At 45.3% G+C, this 23460-nt stretch overlaps 1 protein-coding gene across 1 annotated transcript in view; it reads right to left on the reverse strand.

Annotated features, from left to right (window-relative positions):
* LOC121282570 (ankyrin repeat and BTB/POZ domain-containing protein BTBD11-like) overlaps positions 1-22731 on the reverse strand; it is a 46570-nt gene extending 23839 nt beyond the window's left edge. The window contains exons 1-2 of the mRNA XM_041196316.1: positions 21712-22731; positions 1573-1722 (exon numbers count right to left, since the gene is read on the reverse strand). Coding sequence (XP_041052250.1) covers positions 1573-1722; positions 21712-22555 — 994 coding nt within the window. The 5' untranslated portion in view covers positions 22556-22731. The remainder of the gene's footprint in view (positions 1-1572; positions 1723-21711) is intronic.
* Positions 22732-23460: the final 729 nt, after the last annotated feature.

The raw sequence follows: 23460 nt of genomic DNA on the forward strand, positions 1-23460 counted from the left end.
ACCCTTGTCCAAAACCTTAAACATTCACTCTCTCCACAACTGACAAACGGGGGCAGCAGTGTGTATCATATACAACTCACCAAGGCACCTTCCAAACCCATGACCTCTACCACCTAGAAGGACAAAAGCAGCAATCCCATAGGAATATCAGCACCTCCAAGTTTCCCTCAAAGTCATGTACCATCCTAACTTGGAAATATTTGCCATTCCTTCAGTGTCATTGAATCAAAGTCCTGGAATTCCTTCCCAACAGCAGTCCCTTAAACACATGGACTGCAGCGGTTCAAGACAGTGGCTCAGCACCGCTTTCTCAAGGACAATTAGGAATGAACAATAAATGTCGGCTTTGTCAGGGGTAACCCAAGAACGAATTAATAAAAAAAAATACTGCATAAGGCCGGAGGCGAGTCTGAAGCTTCAGCTGAAGTTAGAATCAATCGTGCTGTCCAGAGACATATAGACATCTCTGTAATCAAAACCATCAGCTCCATAACAGAACAATAACTGGGTTAAAAACAAAAAAACTGCGGATGCTGGAAATCCAAAACAAAAGCAGAATTACCTGGAAAAACTCAGCAGGTCTGGCAGCATCGGCAGAGAAGAAAAGAGTTGACGTTTCGAGTCCTCATGACCCTTCAACAGAACTAGGTGAATCCAAGGAAGGGGTGAAATATAAGCTGGTTTAAGGTGTGTGTGGGGGTGGAGGTTTGGGTCGGGGGAGAGAAGTGGTGTGGTTGTAGGGACAAACAAGCAGTGATAGAAGCAGATCATCAAAAGATGTCACATCTTTTGATGATCTGCTTCTATCACTGCTTGTTTGTCCCTACAACCACACCACCCCCCTCCACTTCTCTACCTACACACACACACACACACACACACACACACACACACACACACACACACACACACACACACACACACACACACACACACACACACACATTCCTTAGATTCACCTAGTTCTGTTGAAGGGTCATGAGGACTCGAAACGTCAACTCTTTTCTTTTCCGCCGATGCTGCCAGACCTGCTGAGTTTTTCCAATAACTGGGTTAACTGCTCAATAGAGAGGTAACCAGCATTTAACAGTACAAAAACTAACGCCCCTCGGCCTTACATTCTCAATGGATTTTATAATGGTTAAATATGCAAACAATTATCTAAATATTACAGTACAGGCCATTCAGCTCAGTCAATCTTGCTGGATTTTATCCTCCACATGAGCAATATCCTAATGATCCACCCTGATCCTATATCACTTGATTCCCCCTCTCCTAATCTATTCTTAATCTGTCTAATCTATTCTTAAATGTTCATATGATCTCTGCTTCAATCTGTAACTCCTGTCGTGTACTCCACAGCCCACAACTCTCGTATAAAACAAATCTTTTCCTCTCTATCCTAACTCTGTAAAATGCTATAAAAACATACTAGGACTTAATTATTTAGGCTTTTCCATTTATAACCCAAAACATACATACCTCAAAACATGTACACCCCAATTAATATAAATACCGTCTCATTCATGCACACAGAGTTATGGGAAGGCATAAGTGTTATGTGTTACTGACTGAGTTCAGCGATGGTGCCCACACAAGTTGCCAGCATAGCCTGCTCCAAGTTCCTAAGGTCAGAGTGATTGTACAGCTGCCGGTGGATTGGTTCTGCACTGTGGTAGTGCTCCGTGTACAGGCTGAGGTAAATTGGAAGGCAAGGCACACCTGCAGTCACAAGAAATACAAAGATCATTTGATTAGTGGTGAGCTAAGAAAACACATTCAGTGATAGAAAGGTGAAATCCAAAATGCTATACAATCCAAAGAGGCCTTGCTCCACTTAACTCCAATAAAAGTTACACACAGCAGGATCCCACACAGCAAATAAGATAAATGGTCATTTAATCTTTTCTTCTTTGGAATAGCATTGTGGGATCTATCAAGTCCACATGAGGTGGGGATCTGAAAGGTGGCATATCTGACACTGCAGCACTCCAACAGTAAGTACTCTACTGGAGTGTCAGATAATGTGCTCTAGTCTCTAGAGTGGGGCTTGAACCCATAACCTTCTGATTCAGAGCCGAGAGTGTCACTCACTAAGTCTGACTGGCACCATTTTATTTTGAAACTGAGTCATCAAGGAGTTGATGGAGTTTCTGTTCAGGAACTGTCGGTTTGATCTTCGGCCTCTGTAACAGTTTCCCTGGGACCTGCTGTCTGATGATCTAATGACTTATCTGAGCAAAGGTGTGGCTGTACTCTCCACTCCTGGTTCCTCATATAACTAATTCCTTCCTTTCTGGATTAATCATTACTGAAATTCTTCCAAATGAACTCTCCCTCCTTAGTTTCACTCCTTCTAGTAATATTTAAGGAGTGAAAATGTATGCTGAAGATCCTCTTGATGTTGACTACCACATGCTGCCTAATCAGATGTTAGTCTTTCGTTTAATAGTACAAGTACACAAAAACTGATTAATAACAGCACCTCAGCTCCAGTTAAGAACTGTTCTGACTGCCGCTCTGCAATATTGTCAGCCAAGTCTCAGTGAAGTCCCACTCCAAGATCAAGCTGTGGGTTTAATCCTCACTACAAAGACTTAAGCACATAAGCCAGGTTGAATTTCCAATGCAATACTGAGGAAGTGCAGTACTATCAGAGGTAGAGTGCCGTTAAAAAGAAGGCCCCGCTTGCCTTCTCGGGCAGGAGTACAAGGTCCTATAAAACTATGTCAATGAAGAAGTGAGGAATTCTCTCTAGGTATCACCAGAAATCTTCCTCCAGCAACAACAATTAAACAGATGATCTCATTGCTGTTTGCGCTGCATTTCCTACATTACAACAGTGACTACACTTCAAAAGTAGATTGGATGGAAAATGCTTTCGGACACCCTGAAGGTGTGAAAGACACAATATAAATGCAAGCTTGTTCTTTTATTACATATCCCCTTTCCCCAGCCACCCTACCATTCAGAGATGAACATGTTGGAAAAGGCAGAGGCAGAATGCCTGGGCCTCAGTTTCCTATTTCAATCCGTACCAACGTGAACAACAGCTTTCTGTTTCAATGGACTCCTGTGACTTTAATGTGCAGCTCAGCTATCTCTTTAACCCTGTTCCCACTAACTCCATTCCAACTTAGACAATACGAAGCACGATGATTCCACGCAGTCATGCTGATCTACTCCCTGCAAGACTTCCCCAGCACTGAATTTTTCGACGTGACTTTTGAGCGCGTGGCAGCTTTCATCAAGTTCCTGAAGGTCCTCGAGGAGAAGAGAGACCAACCGGAGATGAAGATCCTGACGGTGCAGCCGCTCTTTGCTCTGCTGTTGCAACGGGACCGTGTGGTGACAGTGCAACTCTACAACCCCCACGTCCCTGCCGCCGACATGTTCACCTTCCTCACCAGGTACATGGACAAGGTTGGGAGGTACGTTAGAGATGCTTTCGGGATTTGGACATGCAAACACCTGGTCAAGGTCATGCTCAAGACCGACGGTAAGGGAGTCATCTTCCACCCTCCTTCCAGCTTCGCTCTCAGGGGAAGCCGTGGCTACCTTGTCTACGCTGGGCAGCCCAAACTTTGTCGCTCATGTGGCAAGTCTGGTCATGTGGCGGCCAACTGCAGCGCCGTCCTCTGCAAGAATTGCAAGCAGGAAGGGCACCAGACAAAGGACTGCAAACAGACTAAGTGCTGCAACCTGTGAGGCGAAGCAGGCCACCTCTACAGGACCTGCCCCAAACGCTGCCTCACTTATGCACAGGCAGCCAAAGCCAACGAGGGGGTAGCAGAGCAAATGCTTCATGTCACTACTATCAAGGACACTTGCAACCCTCTAACCACTAAGGCCCCCAGTGAAAACAATGGGAAAAAGGAGGACACAGAGAGAGACAACATGGAGGAAAAGATTGAGGCAGCAGACAGCCAATTAACAGCACTGCCCCCTGAACCCCCCACTCCTCAGGAGAGCAAATCAATGGAGGAGGAAGCAGCGGAAAATCAGCAGCGAAGAGAGCCAAAAGGAAGAACCAGCTAAGTAGGGACCAAGCCACTTCCCAGACAAGTGGCAAGAAGCATCTCCCATCCGACACAGATGACAAGAGCAGCTGCTCTTCGGACAAAGAAGTGCAAGGATGGCACCTACAGAAGAAGCGGCAAAGCCCTAGGGAGTTGGAGGACGAGACACCTGAGCTCCAGAACATTGGAAACAATGAGGAGATCAGCGCACCCCAACTTTGCCCACAACCCGAAGAGGCCAGCGCACCCCAACCCCAGGAATCTGGGAGCAGTGAAGCGCTCAGCGCACCCCAGCTCCAGGAAGGCGGGAGCAACAACGCCCCAGAGGGGTAGAGGATTGGAAAGACTTCTCCAGAGGACATTTCAAATCCTGTTATTTGCACAAACCCCCAGATGCCACCTGAGTGGAACATCTCCAATGGGGTGGTTCAGGACAGTTTCCTCAGCCCATCCAAAGTGAGGCAATTTGTGAACACTATGGGTATGCAGGAGCAGGCCAAACATCTGGGACTCTCAAAGAACAGGTTTGGTAAGAGACTAAATGCTTTAAAGTGGGTGTAAAGATTGTATCCATAAATGCGCGTAGCATTAAATCTACAACGCAATGTGTTGCGACCTTGGACTACCTTGCCAAGGTCAAAGCTGACCTGCTGTTTCTGCAGGAGTGTGCGATTCCGCACCTCAGCTCCTACAGGCAATGGTCATGATGGTGGTCCCATGGGCCATCAATCTGGCTGGAAGGAAACGACTCTCGTCCCTCCGGCCTGGGTATTCTGCTACAGGGAGGCAACTTCACCGTCTCCGAGGTTAAGGAGATGGTGGGCGGGTGCCTCCTTGTAGCAGACGTAATGTACAAGAATGCTCCACTCCGGGTAATTAACGTGTACGCCCCGGCACAAAAGGCCAAGCAGCTGGCGTTCTTTCAGCAACTCCCACTGCTGCTGGCAACCTCCAGGCCGGTCATTCTGGGCGGTGACTTCAACTGCATCATCGATGCGGCTAGACGATCCGGCAGGGCCAAAAGCAGATTGGTCGCTACGGCCAGATCCCTGATGGAAACACTAAAGGATGCCAAGCTGCACGACATCTTCAGCAACCCTGCAGACGGAGTGCAGCATAGATACACCTGGTCGCGGCCTGACGGGTCCGTCCATTCCAGGATAGATTTCCTGTTTGTGTCCCGCACGTTCGCAGTCAGATCCACTGACGTCAAGCCGGTGTTCTTCTCTGACCACTGCCTCCTACTGGCTGACTGTCACTTAGAGGAAGACCAGAGGGTGGGCAGGGGGGCATGGAAGCTAAACGTGCAACTGCTGACCCCAGAGAATATTGAGAGGGATTACAAAGGTTGGAGATCCGTGAAACTCCTCTTTGAGTCCCTGACACACTGGTGGGACGTGAACAAGGAGAACATCAAGAGGTTTTTCATCCTCAAAGGGGCCCAGAAAGCTAGAAAGGAACAGAGGGAAATGTCCCGACTCCAGAAAAACATGCAGAACCTGCTGTGGCTGCAGTCGATGGGGATCGATGTCAAGGAAGAACTCCAAGGAGGTGAAGAGCCAGCAAGCCTCGTTCTTTGCCTTGGAGGCCTCCAAGATCATCTTCCAGTCAAGAGTCCGCTCCGTGGAGCAGGATGAGATGTGCTCACGTTTCTTCTTCCAAAAGGTACACAGAGAGAGCTCTGTGATCAGCAGCCTGAAGGAAGAAGACGGCTCAGTAAAGTCATCGCAGTCTGACATATTGAGGATCAGCAAATCCTTTTATGCTGGATTGTATGACATGAAGCCCACAGACAGCACGGCTTCCCAGTCCTTCCTGTCCTCTTTCATGGAGGTCTTAAACGACAGTACACGGGAGAGCCTGGACAAACCGCTAACTCCTGACGAACTGACTAAGGCCCTTGAGTCCTTCGAGAAGACTAAAACTCTCGGAAGCGACAGCTTGCCGGCAGAGTTGTATTTGGCTCTGTGGGACTGGATGGGCCCAGACCTGCTAGAAATGTACGAGAATATACTTCTGGCCGGCAGCATGTCAGAATCCATGAGGAAAGGCATCATCACCCTCATCTATAAGCACAAGGGGGAAAGGGAGGAAATTAGAAATTGGCGACCCATTTCACTGTTGAATGTGGACTATAAGATTCTGTCCAAAGTCATCGCCAATCGGGTCAAGTCCGCTCTGGAACTGGTGATCCACCCTGACCAGACCTGCACTGTGCCCGGTAGGAAGATCTCTGACAATCTCGCGCTGCTCAGGGATACAATTACCTATGTACAGGACAGGGGTGTGGACACCTGCCTCATCAGCCTGGATCAGGAAAAGGCCTTTGACAGAATATCGCAAACCTACATGGTGGATGTGCTCCAAAAAGGGGTTTGGGGAGGGAATTCACAATTGGATCCAACTGCTCTACACTAACATCAGTAGCGCAGTCTCAATCAGTGGGTGGGAATCAGATAGCTTTCCGATTAAATCTGGAGTCAGGCAGGGCTGCCCTCTCTCGCCTATCCTGTTTGTGTGTTGCATAGAACCTTTTGCTGAGTCCATCAGGAAGGATCCGGACATAAGAGGAGTGACAATCCCAGGCAGTGGAGGCACTCAGGTCAAAGCCTCCCTGTACATGAATGATGTCGCCGTCTTCTGCTCAGATCTGCTGCTGGTGCGCAGACTGATCCACATCTGCAACCAGTTCGAACTGGCCTCAGGAGCCAAGGTAAATCGTGGGAAGAGTGAGGCCATGTCCTTTGGGAACTGGGCTGACCGATCCTCTGCCCCCTTCACCGTCAGGGCTGACGGCCTGAAGGTGCTGGGGATGTGGTTTGGAGGGACCGGGGCATATGTCAGAAACTGGAAGAAGCGAGTGTCTATGGTGCAAAGAAAACTGGGCATGTGGGAGCAGCACTTCCTCTCCATTGCAGGTAAGAACTGGTCTTCAGGTGTGAGGCACTCTCGCTGTTGCTGTACATGGCACAGGTCTGGCCCATTCCAGACTCCTGCGCGATGGCGATCACCCAAGCCATCTTTCGCTTTATCTGGAGGTCAAAAATGGATCATGTCCGCAGGGACACGATGTACAATCCTCTAGATAAAGGGGGGAAAAACATGTCCAACATCGCCCTCATCCTGATGGCCACCTTTGTGTGCAGCTGCATCAAGCTGTGCATAGACCCTCGGTACGCAAACACCAAGTGTCACTACATGCTGAGGTTCTACCTGTCCCCGGTGTTGTGAAAGATGGGTCTGGCCACACTGCCGTGGAACGCTCCAAGTAGTTGGACCGTGCCGTACCACCTGTCCCTCGTGGAAAAATTTATGCACCTTTGACCACAAGTCCATCAAGCAGTGGTTGGCACGTAACGTCCTAGAGGCCCTGCGGGAAAAGGAGAGGGTGGATCCTGTCAGATGGTTCCCTGAGCAGACTGTCAAAGTCATTTGGCAGAATGCCTCATAGCCAGAATTTTCCAACAAGCACCAAGACGTAGTTTGGCTGGTAGTGAGAAAGGCCCTCCCCATCAGATCCTTCCAAACACCAGGAGTCTCACCCCCTCTGCACGTTGCCCTCGAGGTGGCTGTGGTGGGGAAGAGACCGTTGTTCACCTCCTTATGGATTGTGCCTTTACAAAGAAGGTCTGGAGAGAGATGCAGTGGTTTCTGTCGAGGTTCATCCCGAGCAGTTCTGTGACACAGGACTCTGTGCTCTATGGGCTGTTCCCAGGGACACATACCGAGGCAAACATCAACTGCAGCTGGAGGATCATCAACTCAGTGAAAGGCGCTCTTTGGCCTGCCTGAAACTTGTTGCTCTTCCAGTGCAAAGAGTTGTCCCCGACCAAGTGTTGCAGACTGGCACATTCCAAAGTCCAGGAATACGTGCTGAGGGATGCTCTAAAGCTTGGGGCAGCAGCCGCAAAGACGCATTGGGGAAGGGTCACTGTCTAAGACCTTTCTGCCACAATGCACCGAGGGATTGGGAACTGTTGAGAGCCCCTCGGGCTGTACAGCTCAAAACGAATGTATGCAGTGAATACTAATTGTATTATTATTGTATTGAAGCACCTCAGAGTGCAACATGATGTACGTTGATAACTCTAATACTATTGTTTGATTGTCTGCATTGAACATATTGAAATGATTGTAATATTCATTGATTGTATTGACGCACATTGTGATCCATGTGTAAAAGTTGAATCTGATTATGCTTTTGTGATGGTGATGTTGAAATGTTTTAGAATGTTCTTCCAGATATTTTATGAATAACGTATATTTTTCAAAAAAAAGTCATGCTGATCTCCTTTTCAACAGCCCTCTTTGCCTTGATAACCACACTCACATTGATCTGCACACTATAGGAATGATATTCAGGCTTTAGAGAGGGTACAATGCAGATTCACTAGGATGCTGCCGGTATCAGGCAAAACTCATACAAAAATTGAAAAAATGGATCCGTTTGTTAAAACACCACAGATTATTATATGTTAAAGATGGTTTAAAATGACAAGAGGATGCACATGGTTGATGAAAGTAGAATGTTCCCAGTAGTTGAGGGGTCTCAAACACAGAGCCATAAAAGCAGAAGATTTAGAGCTGAGATAGGAGAAACCTCTTCAGACAGAGAGCTGCAGAATCCACTTCCAGAGTGAGTAGTTGAAGCAGAAACTATACTAACACCCAAGATTAGATGAGATAGGTTTTCAGGCCAGACTTTTCTTTTAAACTTTGGCTTCATTTTCAACATCACTTTGTGGAAAGACCAAAAATGACTGAAGGTCTCTTTTCCCGCCACACTCAGTCCTGATCACTGACTCTTAACCTATGCATTAATACAAAATCCCAAATAGTTAATGCAGCCAGAGCAATGAGAATGGAAATTATGGTATCACAATGAAATCACTGACTTTCTGCTGCGTAGAGAACTTTCCAGCTATTCAATTCATTAAAATTAACCATAATGATCAGATCCGCTAACCCTGCAGCTCACTCTGTTAGTCAAAGAGGGTCAGTCAAATTTGTTGGTTAGTTTGGACTATCCCACAGACACTAATCAGTCCCATCTATGGGCCCACCCCCAATAACACTGGGGAAGTACCACACCAGACAGAGTGCTGTCCCCGATAACCCATTGGGACCATATGACATCAGTCGGAGTGCTGTCCCCAGTAACCCATTGGGACCATATGTCATCAGATAGAGTGCTGTCCTCAATAACTCATTGGGACCATATGACATCGACAGAGTGCTGTCCCCAATAACTCAATAACCCATTGGGACCATATGACATCGACAGAGTGCTGCCCCCAATAACCCATTGGGACCATATGACATCAGTCAGAGTGCTGTCCCCAATAACCCATGATCTTAAACTGACAGCAAATCGATTAGGGTTAACCTTATCCCTTGTACATACTTATGTGTATTTCAGTATGTACACAGCCTGTGTGTGTGTGCATGTGTGTTCCTTGAGACATATGAAACACACAGTTCCCGTTACACTGTCTCCAAGCTGCAACATATAACTCCGTACCCACTGTCAACGGTCTGAAGTTATTTCTAATGGAGTGTGGTGAGGTTGTAATCTATATCCTGCAATGATGCTAACCTACGCAGTGTGGTGAGAAGATGTTGTTATGTCTAAGAGGGACAGAATGCAGTCGCTCAGCTCCCCAGCACTGGGCTGATTGACAGAAGCCTGATGAACAGGAAACTGACAGCGACAAAGTCTCTTCATGTGGAAAATGAGCTAAATTTCGATGTTTCATAACCTGCTTGTGGCTACAGAAAGAAACATGAGAGCACTGACAGGAAGTGTTTGGATCTCAAGTTCTTTTCTAACAGAGGCAAGTATACAAATACTTGGCGTGTCACAATCTGAGCTGTCAAAACAGCAATGGCTACAATTTCAGAAATTCAGAAAGAAACAGGAACAACAGAGAAAGATATAAAGTGAATAAAATCAAATTAGATTTAGAAAGAATAATACAGAAAGAGGGAAAGATACATTGGGATTAAAAGAGAGAAAAAATACCGAAAGAAATAATAATAAGAAAAATACAAATTGTAACAAGCTCTCCAACAGCAATTTTTACTAACTGTAGGAATGAGACTCCGCTGTTTAACTTGTTCTCTTTGTGGGACAGAGAGATTCAGTAGAATTGCAGGAATGTGAATCTCCTTATTAAAAAGGTAATTGTACAATAAAATAAAAGCAAAATACTGTGGATGCTGGAAATCTAGAACAAAAACAAAAATACCTGGAAAAACTCAGCTGGTGTGACAGCATCTACAGAGAGGGATACAGTTGACGTTTCGAGTCCATATGGCCCTTCATCAGAACTAAGACATATAGAAATGAGATGAATACAAGCTGGTAGAAGGGGGCAGGACAGGAGAGCTGGATAGAGGGCCAGTGATAGGTGGGGGTCAAGAAGAGACTGCCAAAGATGTCATAGACAAAAGGACAAAGGGGTGTTGACGGTGGTGATATTATCTAAAGAAGGTGCTAATGGGGACGTTAAGGGAAGCAAGCAGGGCAAGCTAGTGGCAGATGGCCCTAGCGGGCATGGGGTGGGGGGGATGGGATCGAAATGAGCTAAAAGGTGGGGATGAAACAATAGATCGAAATAAACTTGAAAATAAGAGGAAAAAGAAAAAATTATAGTTGTAAAAAAACTATAAATTATTGGAAAAAGGGGGTGAGGATGGAGGAGAGAGTTCATGATCTGAAATTGTTGAACTCAATATTAAGTCCAGAAGACTGTAAGGTAACTAGTCAGAAGATGAGATGTATTCCTCCAGTTTGCGTTGAGCTTCACTGGAACAATGCAGCAGACCAAGGACGGACATGTGGGCATGAGAGCAGGGTGGTGTGTTGAAATGGCAAGCGACAGGGAGGTCTGGGTCATGCTTGCGGACAGACCGAAGGTGTTCTGCAAAGCAGTCACCCAGTCTGCGTTTGGTCTCTCCAATTTGGAGGAAACCGCATTGGGAGCAGCGAATGCAGTAGACTAAATTGAGGGAAGTGCAAGTGAAATGCTGCTTCACCTGAAAGGAGTGTTTCGGACCTTGGACCGTGAGGAGAGGGGAAGTAAAGGAGCAGGTATTGCACCTTCTGCGGTTGCATGGGAAGCTGCCGTGGGAGGGGGATGAGGTGTAGGGAGTGATGGAGGAGTGGACCAGGACCTGGAGGGAACGGCCCCTATGGAATGGCACCAGTGGGAGGTGAAGGGAAGATGCGTTTTGTGGTGGCATCATGCTGGAGTTGGCGGAAATGGCGGAGGATGATCCTTTGAATGCGGAGGCTGGTGGGGTGATAAGTGAGGACAAGGGGGACCTATCATGGCTCTGGGAGGGAGAGGAAGGTGTGAGGGCAGATGTGTGGTAGAATAATAAATAAATTGTACAATAAATACTGGCCCTAAATTTCTGTAGTGAGTTAATTGGTTAATCAATGCAGCAATTTCATGAAATTCACATAGAGGTTGAGGGCAAGGGGCAACTTGTAGCAAACCGAAACTCACAGGGTATCTTTTCCTAACCACAAGTTGCCAGACAATTCACACATTAATAATGGCAAACATCAATAAACTCGCTGTTATTTTCCAGCAAAGTCTGGGCCACTGTTTTTGGCAGTAAGTGCCTGGGTCTCTCTTAACTTATTTTCTAACATATTAGAAACACTGGGTGTAACAAGCCTGTCCAAACCATTGTCCCAGGTTGCAATTATTAAATGTTTCACATAACTGCAAAGTTTGTTGTTAAGCCACTTGAGGTGAGAATGTAAGATATTAGTTTTACATTCCCTTTGTGGTGGAGACTACGTCATGCTGTAAAGTTTAGACGATCAGCCACCCCCACCTTAGTTGATGCTGTTTGGTTAATGTGTTGACTGTGGAAAGTACAGGCGCACGAACTACATAACCACAATGTCGGCAGCATTTCAGACAAGCACAAGCATGGTTCTCCTTTACTGGAAACTAATTGGATGAAAATCACTGGTGACCCACAACTGTGCTTTCATATCCCCACAGTGTTGTTCGTCACGGATACTCAGTATAATCACAGCAAAAAACTGAACACAGAAGCTACAACACAAAATCAGGACATTTGACCTGACATGTTATGCATTACCCTTGCACATGGTTGGATGGTCCTAGTAAAAAAGGAACAAGAGAGTCGATCATTCAGCCCCTCAAGCCTGTTCTCCCATTCAATTAGAAATCTCAACTTCATCTACCTGCCTTAGTTTTATATCTCTTGTTGCCCTTTCCCAAAGAAAATGTGTTAATACAAAAGCAAAATACTGCAAATGCTGGAAATCTGAAATAAAAATCTGAAAATGCTGGAAAAACTCAGCAGGCTTAGCAGCACCTGTGGAGAGAGAAACAGAGTTAATGTTTCAGGTTGACCCAGAACATTAATTCTGTTTCTCTCTCAAAAAACCTGTTAATCTCAGTTTTGAAAATTCCAATTGACTTTTAACATCAACAGTGATTTTGAAGAGAAACTTCCATTTTCCACTATTCTTTGTGTGTAAAAATGCTTCCTGACATCACACTTGAATGGCCTAGCTCTAATTATAAAATCATGTCCCCTTGTTCTCCACTCCCCCACCAGAGTAAATAGTTTCTCCACCCTATCAGGTCATTCTAACATTTGAAACAAATTTACCAACCCTCTTTCCATAAACCTTCAGCAGCTTGTGTGCCCAGATTGGCAAAGGTAGCCCAGAAAATGAGTTCATAGAGTGTATTCGGGACAATTTCTTAGAGCAGTATGATCTACAGCCAACCAGAGAGCAGGCTATTCTGGTCATGGTAATGAGCAATGAGGCATGATTCATCAATAACCTCATAGTAAAGGAGTCTTGAGGTGACAGCGATCATAACAAATAAAATTTCCATGTTCAGTTTAAAGGGAAGAGTGGAGGTCTAAGACTAGTGCTTTGAATCTGAGTAAAGGCAATTATAAGGGTATGAAGGTAAAGTGAACTGGGAAACTAGGTTAAAAGGTATCATAGTAGCGATGCAGTGACAGACTTTTAAGGATATATTGAATAATTCTCAGCAAAGATTTATCTCAGTGAGGAAGAAAGACTCTTTGAGAAAGGTGCATCATTTGTGGCTGAATAAGGAAGTTAAGAATTGTATCAAATTGAAAGAAACACTCTATAATTCTGCGAAGATTAGTGGTTGGTCAGAAGATTGGACAGACTTTATGAACCAGCAAAGAATGACTAAAAAATATAAAGAGGGAGAAAACAGAGTACAAGAGAAAAACAAATAGCAAGAGTTTCTATAAGTATTTAAATAGGAAGAGTAACTAAAGCTCATGTTGATCCTCTAGAGAGAGAGTCTGGGGAATTGAGAATGGAAAACAAGGAAATGACAGAGGTGTTGAAACGATATTTTGTGTCTGTCTTCACTGTGGCAGATTTAGAAAACTTCCCAAAGATACTTGAAAATCAAGAGGTGAACAGGAAGGAGGAACTTAAAACAATCACTGGCGTGTGAGAAAAGGTGCTGGGAAAACGATTAGACATAAAGGCTGACAAGGCCCCAGGGCCTGATGACCTGAACTCTAGGGTCTTAAAAGAAGTAGCTGCAGAGATAATGGATGCATTGGTTATAATCTTCCAAAATCCCTTAGATTCTGGAAGGTTTTTTCCCAGGAAAATAGCTAATGTAACACCTTTATTCAAGACAGAAGGGAGATAGAAAGTAGGAAACTACAGGCCAGTTAGCCTAACATCTGTCACAGAGAAATTGCTAGAATCCATTATCAAGGAGGTTATAGCAGGGTACTTAGAAAATCACAATTTGATCAGGCAGAGTCAACATGGCTTTATGAAAGGAAAACCGCGTTTAAATAATTTATTCGAGATTTTTAAAGGAGCAACATGCAAGGTGGATAAAGGAGAACCTGTAGATGTGATGTACTTGGATTTCCAGAAGGCATTTGTTAAGTGCCACAAAGGTTACTATACAAGATAAAATTACACGGTGTAGGGGGAAGCATATTAGCATGGATAAAGGATTGGTTTACTCACAGGAAAGACAGAGTAGGGATAAATGAATCTTTTTCAGGTTGGCAAGCTGTGTCCAGTGGAGTGCCACAGAAATCAGTGGTGAGGCCTCAACTATTTATAATTTCCACCTTAGATGAAGGGACTGAATGTATGGTAGCTAAATTTGCTGATGACACCAAGATAGATAGCAAAGTAAGTTGTCAAGAGGTAGAAAAATCCTGTGAAAGGGATATAGACAGGTTAAGTGAGCGGGCAAAATATTTGGCAGATGGAGTATAATGTGGGAAAATGTGAACTTGTCCACTTTGGCAGGAAGAATAGAAAAAGTGTACTATTTAAATGGTGGGAGATTGCAGAACCCCACGGTACAGAGGGATCTGGATGTCCAGGTACATGAATCACAAAAAGTTAGTATGCAGGTACAGCAAGTGATTAGGAAGGCAAATGAAATGTTGACTTTTCTTGCAAGTGGAATGGAATATAAAAGTTTTACTGCAGCTGTACAGGGCCTTGGTGAGACCACGGGCAGAATTTTCACGGGCCGCCATTTTATGTGGGTGGGCCAATTAAGGCCCGCCAAGCATGACGCCCGGCGGGAAGTGCTATGCACTTCCTGTGCAGGCGGGGGGGAGATTCCCCAAAAGTGAGAGTGCGCTCTTTCGCACATGTGCACAAAAGAACGCACATCTCCCTGAGGCTAAGTGCAGCTTCAGGGAGATCGCTTACACTTTTAAAAATATGAAAAATAGAAAAAAAAATTCCCTAATGTCCCCCTCATGTGACAATTTCACGTGAGATGGGACATGTTCATAATTTACATAATAAGTTTATTAAACTTTTTAAAACGCTACATGAAACTCATCCCACCGGTGGATGAGGTTTCATGTTTTTTCTATTGCTCGCCGGGGCTCCTGGCCTGCCTGCCAGCCTTAAGGTTGGACGGGCAGGTCCTTTAATTGTTTAAATGATGCTGTCAATGGCCTCAATTGGCCATTGACAGGTCGGCGGGCCCGTAGCTGATTTTGCTGCACCCCCGCCTTCCTGAAAATTTAAATGGGGTGTGGTGATGTCGGGGGTTCTGCCCCACATCATCCCGCATCATTTTATGCGTCGGCGAGCGGGCCCCGCCCCCTGCTCGCCGACGGAAAAATTCTGCCCCACATCTGGAATAGTGTGTACAGTTTTGGTCTCATTTGAAAAATATATATAATTGAGTTAGAAGCAGTTCAGAGAAGGTTCATTCCTGGGATGATGATCTTATGAGGAAAGATTGAACAGATGTGCCTGTATCCATTGGAGTTTAGAAGAATGAGGGGTGATCCTATTGAAACAAAAGATTCTAAGGGGGCTGGATAGAGTGGATACTGGTTGAATGTTTCCACCTGTGAGGTAGACTAGAACTAGGGGACACAGTTTAAGAATAAAGAAACTCCCTTTTAAGACAGAGATGAGGAGAATTATTTTTTCTCAGAGGGTCATTAGTCTGGGGAATTGTCTTCCCCAGGAAGCAGTGGAGGCTGGGTCATTGAATTTATTCAAGGAGTTAGACAGATTTTTGATAGACAAGCAAGTTAAGGGGGGGCGGGCGAGGGCAGGCAGGAATCTGGAGTTGAAACCACAACCAGATCAGCCATGAGCTTACTGAATGGTGGGCAGACTCAAAGGGCAGAATGGTCTCCTACTGCTTCAAAGTCCTATGATGGTCTGCTGACGTCTAGCTCACAGCAGTTATTGGATAATGGTGGGGGTTCTGGATGGATGTGAGGGCCTACCATGCAACTATACACCACATATTCAATAAAACATGTCGAAACTGCACAATGCAGTCCTGTACTCTCCCATATTGCCTCTTTGAAGCCTCAACTGCTGAGCCTTTGTAAATCATAGAGAAGTTGTTTAATTGCCTTGACTGGACCTGGACTGCAACCCCTGGGACAGAGACACAATACATAAGAGTCAGAGTTTACAGGCCTCAGTTCCATGGAGAACATTGAGCCCAGGGATGCATGTCCAAGAAGAGCAGCGAGGATTAGCAATACACCAGTCGAAGCTACCAGAGTCCTCAGACATACAAGGAGCTGCTTGTCTCTCTTGCAAAAGAACTTGTCAATCTCTTTGATGTTTAAGAAATACTTGTTTTTGTAATGCAAGTGCCTACAAGTCTAGACTGCTTCAGCCTTCCCCTGAACATTCACCAGCATAGCAGCAGTGCTTTCAATATTTCAGGTAAGCTGTTTTCAACTGCAAGTATAGTCTCTTACAGTAAACTGTCAAAATGGAAAATGCTTTACACTCTATCGTGTGCAAGAGAAAATAATCCATTGACATCAGCAGTCTTCTGGCACTTCAACATCATAGCATTGGCTATTCCACTATAGAGACTATCACACCCAAGCTCAATCCAGCTCTTATCCTGATGCCCGAGACCAGTGTCACTGTCACTGCCTCCTGTACAGTCAGACACCCTGTCACTGTCACTCTACAAGCTTGGTATCATTTTCACACTGCATCCTTTACGTGACAAAACAATAATTGAAACTCATGCCGTGGTTAGGTAGCATTTTGCTCTGTTTGCAATTCATTGTAATTCTTTGATCTTTGCAGCTATGTTGGAACTTTGGGAGTGAACAGTTTAATCTCTCAACTGCCTATGTGCTCTCTCCCTGTGATCAACCAGATTTTAATTGATCATCAGGTGACACTAATTTGAGGATTAGAAAGCACATTATGGGACAGTCTGGGAGCAGGAGGCTGAGTTATTCCAACATTAGCCATAATCATACACAGGATCCTTAATCCCTTTAGCCCTGACAGGTTTACACATGTGATTGGGGAATATTTGATGTGAGAAATATTTTGATAAAAGGTGCTCTGTCGTTACAAAATTGTGCAACATTTTTTTCATTGCAGAAAGGAGGAAAGAACCCAGTTGATTTGTTACAATGATGTCACCCTTGAGTAGTGTGTTCCCATGCCATTTAGACATAATGAGAAAAGGTTTGTCAAACAAGTTTTAATCTGACTGCAGCTCTTTAATCTCACTGATCAAAACTCTATTAATCACAGCTGAGAAAAGGCACGCCCATCACCTCTCCTTTCAGTCACAGGTTTTCAGGATAACTTCCCTTTCTCCTCAAACACTGCAACTTGGGATTGGTATATTGGTCTTGGAAGGAGTGCAGCACAGATTCACCATGGATTAAAGGTGAAAATACAGGCTGTAAGGACTTTTCTTCCATTACCTTTAGAAGGCTGATGGTGATATCAATATCTCCTTGAGGGATTTGATGACCAATTTTGTTTGACAATGCTCCTGTGAAACACCTTGGAATGTTCTTAACATGTGAACAGCACTATATAAATGTAAATTGCCATTGCTGCTGATCTGGCTGAGATTTAAAATGATAAACGGATTCGATGGCATAGATGGGAGAAACTGGGGGGTCCAGTTCCTAGGCCAAAATCTTAAAATTAGTGTTAGGGCATTCAGGGTGAAATCAGAATGCACTTGTTTATACAAAATATCATGGAATGGTTACACCACGTGATGCCATTCAGCCCGTCGTGTCTGTATCCGCTCTCTACAAAAGCAACTTCGCTAGTGTCACTTCCCTGCCTTTTCCCCACTACCCTGCACATCTCTTCAGATAGTTATCCGATCCTCTTTTGAAGGTCTTGAGTAAACCTGCTTCCACTACACTTGCAGATAGTGCCTTCCAAGATCCTCAACATCATGTTAAAAAGGTTTTTCTCCTGTTGTTGCTGCTGCTTCTTTTACAATCACCTTAAATCTGGGCCCTCTGGTTGATCTTTCCATCAATGGAAACAGTTTCTCTCTATCTGCTCTGTCCAGACAATTTTGAACTCTATCAAATCTCCTCTTAATCTTCACTTCTCTTCTCCAAGGAGAACAATTCACCAAGTCTCGTTCGACAACTTCCAAACCCAAGACCACCACCATCTAAAAGGACAAGGGTAGCAGATAGATCACCACCTGGAAGTTCCCCTCCAAGTCGTTCACCATTCTGACTTGGAAATATATCGGCAGTTCCTTCACTGTTGCTGGGTCAAAATCCTGGAACTCCCTTTCTAACAGCACTGTGGGTATACCTACACCACATGGACTGCAGCGGTTCAAGAAGGAAGCTCACCACCACCTTCTCAAGGGCAACTAGGGATGGGCAATAAATGCTGGCCCAGCCAGTGACGCCCACATCCCATGAGTGAATTAAAAAAAAAAACTCCAGATTCTCCAATTTATCCAGGCAACTGAAGTTCCTCATCCCTGGAAATATTCATGTAAATCTTTTCTGCACAATCCTTCCTGTAGTGTGGCACCCTGACTCAAGTGGAGGCTGACGCAACATTGTTTAAAGGTTCACTATAACTTTCTTGTTTTTGCACTGTTTGCCTCTATTTATAAAGCCCAGGATCCCGTATGCCTTATTAACCACTTTCACAACCTATGCTGCCACCTTCAACAATTTGTGCACATAAACTCCAAGGTCCACCTGGTGCAGGGGAGGGGGAGAGAGAGGTAGGCAGATCAGCAGACCTCCTTGTTAGCCTGTTCCTGGGCCTGGCCAATGTGGCCATTATCCGAGCAGCGGATAATTGAAAACTTCTCTTTCACGGTTACATCCATGTCTAGGTGGCTGTCCACCGGTACGCTTGAGGTCTTCAGAAACTAGTGGGCGCTGCAGGGGCTGGAGTAATGTCAGCCCCAGGAACATTACACTAATTTGATAGGACTTTTAAAAAGTTTGGTTTTCGTTACAATGTCCTGTTAAGTGGGGAGGGGGGGGAGGTCTTCAGTTAATTAGTTTGGTTGTTTCAGTGATATATTCAAAAGAGTATACTCTTTGGTGTCTCTGTTTCTGCACTCATTTAGAATTGTATCCTTTATTTTAAAATATATACCTTCTTTTCATAAATTGAATACTTATTTACTGGTACTAGACTCACTTCGAGTCCTGAACCCACAAAAATATAATGAACCCATAACTCAGACAGACATTTCAATGTGCTACTGAGGGAGTGCTGCACTGTCGGAAGTCTTACGCTGCAGGCAAGGTGTTGAACTGAGGCCTTGTGTAGCTATATTCTAAAGGCGGTGTAGCACAACTTAAAGAACCACCATTTACAGCATATATGGAGGTCATTCAGCCTTTATATCTATACTGGCTCCCTTCTAGAACAACCCTAAGCAAAGTTCATTGCCCTGGTTTGGATAAGGAGTAGAACAAGAAGGATAATGAATGAATTAACATTACTGCAATCACACTTTCAGTATGAAAAATATTTCAGTTTCTTCTCAAATAATTTATAGCTTCAACTGCAGATACTTAACAGATAAGCTTACTTAACAAGATAAAATAATAGGCTTCCTCAAATTATACTCGTTAGGCTTGTTTCTCACTGAAAGTTTAACAATATGCTCAGCGCATTATTTATCATCAACTAACCCCACCAAAACAAATTAACTGATTAATTGCTGCTTTGGGTTCTTGCTGTGCATAAACAGGTTTCTGTGCTTGCCTCTATAACAACAGTAATGACACTAAAAAGTAACTCATTGAATGTGAAGAGTTTTGTGATGGCCTAAAAATTTGAAGATCCCCACAGAAATTTGGTCCAAAATTGATAACAATAAAAGAAAAAGTAGTTGCATTTGTATCACGTACAGCAATCTCCCACAACAAGCAATGAGATAATGGCCAGGTAATCTGTTTTAGTAATGTTGGATTGAGGGATAAGTATTGTCTGTAACACTAAGGAAGAGCTCCCTTGTTCTTCTTTGAAAATTGTGCCACGGAATCTTTCACCAACTCCTGAAAGGGTGGGCGGGGCCTCGGCTTAATGAATCACTGAAATTAGCACCTCTGACAGTGCAGCACTCCCGCAGTGCTACACTGGAGAATCAGCCTTGGCAATCTGCCCCAGTTACTGAAGTGTGACCTGAACCCATGATCTTCTGACTCAGAGACAAAAGTGCACTCAGTCATAGTTGACACCTGGTTGACGTTTCATTTGGACCATACGAGAAGTATACTTAAAGTGCAAGTGAACAAAAACAGAAAAGTTTGGATTTCCCTGACCTGCTGATCTTAACCATGAGCAGAAACTGAGTACAGGTCAGATGCTCCCCTGAACCACGAGAATCAGCCAGACTCTGGATCATCGTTGGTTCGAGCTGGGCTAGAAACCAGCACTGCGGAGAAGCAGAGGGCAAGTGGACTTACTCTATGCCCCAGTAAGTGTAATGCATCACTAGAAAGGGAAAGGAAATGGAGGGCAAGTAAAATTGTTCTACAAAAAGACACTTCTCCACCTTCCACCCCTCTCCCCATCCTCCCTTTGGTAATATATCGTAATGTTCAATATGACAAAGCAAACCAGAGAACTGCATGGAACAGAATTTAGTTTCATTTGAAGTATTTCCTATTTGTAACCCTCCCTTCCCCCAAACAAGTTAACAAGACTCTCCCATAAGGAGTGTCAGTGATTAACGTGAGAAAACTAGAGGGAGAGAAATATGCCATTGAATTTGGTTAATAGGCAGAGACAGGTCCAGTGAGTTAGAAACTATCCTGAAGCAAAACACTGTAGATGCTGGAAACCTAAAATCAAAGTAGAAAGAGACCAACACCACTGGATCTGGATTTGAATCCTGTCCTCACTGATAGGATAAAACACTCCCCCCTCTTTGTTTGTCCAACTCTCTCTTCTGTGTCTTTTTCTCTTGATTTCTTAGCCTCTAATTCTCTCTCCTTGCCTCTGTCCCTGTCGCTGGGTCTCTTCCTGATACTTTCTCACTATCTGGCCGTGTCTGTTCTGCAAAGGGATTAATGGGAACTGAGTTCTTAATCTGGGTCCTGATTAAAGATGCCAAAAGCACAAAACTGCCTAAAATTCGGCTCACCTTGGCACTTGTGTGGCAATGTCACCAGCAGGTCAGAGGAGATTTCCAGCATTACCATTTATACTCTAGGGCTTCAATCCTTCTGTAAGATCACCTGGACCTTCTCCTTCCATGTAAATACTGCCCAGCTATTACCACCACTCCTGATAACAAGGGCTACTAATCCCAGCCAGCAGTCCATGTGTCTTTAGGCTACACCTTCTCCGCAATCTGTGCCTTTCTTATAGTACTGTGCCCAAGACTCCAGGTGAGGCTGGACCAGCTAACCCAATGCTATTTCTAATGTAGAAGCTGGAAGCATCTTCACTAACTAGCAGTGAAATGATTCCTGCAAAATTTTAAAGACTTGCACATTAAGCTGAATCCAAAAGCTTTGTAGAAGGATACTGACCACAAGATAACATCAGAGATTGTGTGCTGTTGCTATGGGCTCAGTGGTAGCACTCTTGCTTCTGAGGCAGGCTCGCAGGTTCCAGACCCACTCTGGAGATTTGAGCCGTTAACCTAGGTTGACACTCTGGGGTAGGAGTGTGGAGAGATCTCCTTGGGGTCCTGGCTAATAACTATCCATTAGCCAACATCATTTGAAACATATTCTGTGGTCATTATCATATTGCTCCTTGTGGGATCTTGCTGTGCACAAATTGGCTGCTACACTTCCTAGTTTACCACAGTTCAAAAGTAGTTAAGTTGGCACTTTGGGATCTCCTGAAGTCGGGAGAGGGTCTCTCCTCTTAAACCCAGCTTACCGTAAGCGTTCCTGCCGCAGATCAGATGCTCGTAAGGTTGGAACAAGCCCCACAGATCCGGGTCGTTGCTGATCATTTGCTCCAGGGCCTTGTCCATGGCCTCAAGCGGTTCTGTCCCTCGGGAGTGTATGCTGTCCAGCAGCTTCAGGTGCACCTCCTCCAGGATGTTCTCCAGGCAGGCTGCCAGGTAGATGGCTGCATGCTGATGGATGCGGATGGACAGCCGGCTGTCCACCATCCACCGAAAGAAGCGGCCAACCGAGAAGACAATCTTACATTGGGAGCTCTTGCTGCTGCTGAGCTGATCCCCGGAGTTCATGTTGTAGACGGACAGCGCCTTGACTGCAGCCGCCATGCAACTCTGAGACAAGGACCAGGACAGGACCAGCTTGGCCGAACTTTGGATTTCATGCTTGCTGCACTCGGCACTCTGCACACACAGCCTCTGCGCCTCCTTCCCTATCCGGAGCAGCGCCCTACTCAGGTACGTGGAGACTTTTTGAACAAAGCCCCCAGGGGCAGACTGCCCGAATTCCCCGGGACGGCATCTCCTCAGCACCTCCTGAAGCTGCTCCTCAGTCCACGGGACGTGGTCCAAATGGGGCAGTTTAGGACAGTAGTCCAGAGCCTCTAATCCTTCAGAGCTCTCTGCCAGCTCAGTGTCCAAAGTATCACAGCTGCCCATGTGTCTCCTCCCTGTGCCCCTGGGGAACGAGCCCCAGGTCCCTCCTGAGCGACACAGCGACAAACTGGACGATCTACACGAGGTGGCGGTACCTCCATAACCAGAATCCAAAGTCAAATTCTCCAAGTTCCTGGCTGTTGTTTTATGAAGTCCAGACATGGCCAAGAAACAGCCAGCGGGATCTGGTGAACACAGATACCTGACGGCCTCAGCTCCCCAGTCCGGACACGGTTTCCCCTCTTTCTCCCGTTGCACTGGGTCGTCCCAGAGCAGCTCCGGTCCCAGTGTTCACACTGAAACTGCGCTTCCCTGACACAGCGAGGCAGCCTGACTCCGAAAGCAACCGTTCACTGTCCGCCTCCTCCCCACTCTCTCCACGCCCCTCTCACTGAAACACGCCCTCCCGTCCCAACAGCAACCCAGAAACCGTTCAACCACCAATGACTGTCAGAAGGAGGCCTTTGAAACCCAGGAACGGACAGAGAGAGAGACACGGGGATGGACAGAGGGTGAGAGAGACCGGGAGATAGAGAGAGAGAGAAAAGCAAAAAACTGCAGATGCTGGAAATCCAAAACAAAAATAAAAATACCTGGGAAAACTCAGCAGGTCTGACAGCATCTGCGGAGAGGAACACAGTTAACGTTTCGACTCCGTATGACTCTTCAACAGAACTAAGGAAATATAGAAATGTGGTGAAATATAAGCTGGTTTAAGGGGGTGGGGTGGGACAGGTAGAGCTGGATAGAGGGCCAGTGATAGGTGGAGGCAAAGAAGAGATTGTCAAAAATGTCATAGACAAAAGGTCAAAGAGGTGTTGACAGTGGTGATATTAGCTAAGGAATGTGTTAATGGTGACATTAAGGGTAGAAAGCAGGACGAGCAAGTGACAGATAGCCCTAGTGGGGGTGGGGTGGGGGGAAGGGATCGAAATAGGCTAAAAGCTGGAGATAAAACAATGGATGGAAATACATTTAAAAATAATGGAAATAGGTGGGAAAACAAAAATATATATAAATTATTGGAATAAAGGGGATTGGAAAGGGGGTGGTGAAGGAGGAGAGAG

This window comes from Carcharodon carcharias, chromosome 9 (genome assembly GCF_017639515.1).
Source record: "Carcharodon carcharias isolate sCarCar2 chromosome 9, sCarCar2.pri, whole genome shotgun sequence".
Classification (NCBI taxonomy): Eukaryota; Metazoa; Chordata; class Chondrichthyes; order Lamniformes; family Lamnidae; genus Carcharodon; species Carcharodon carcharias.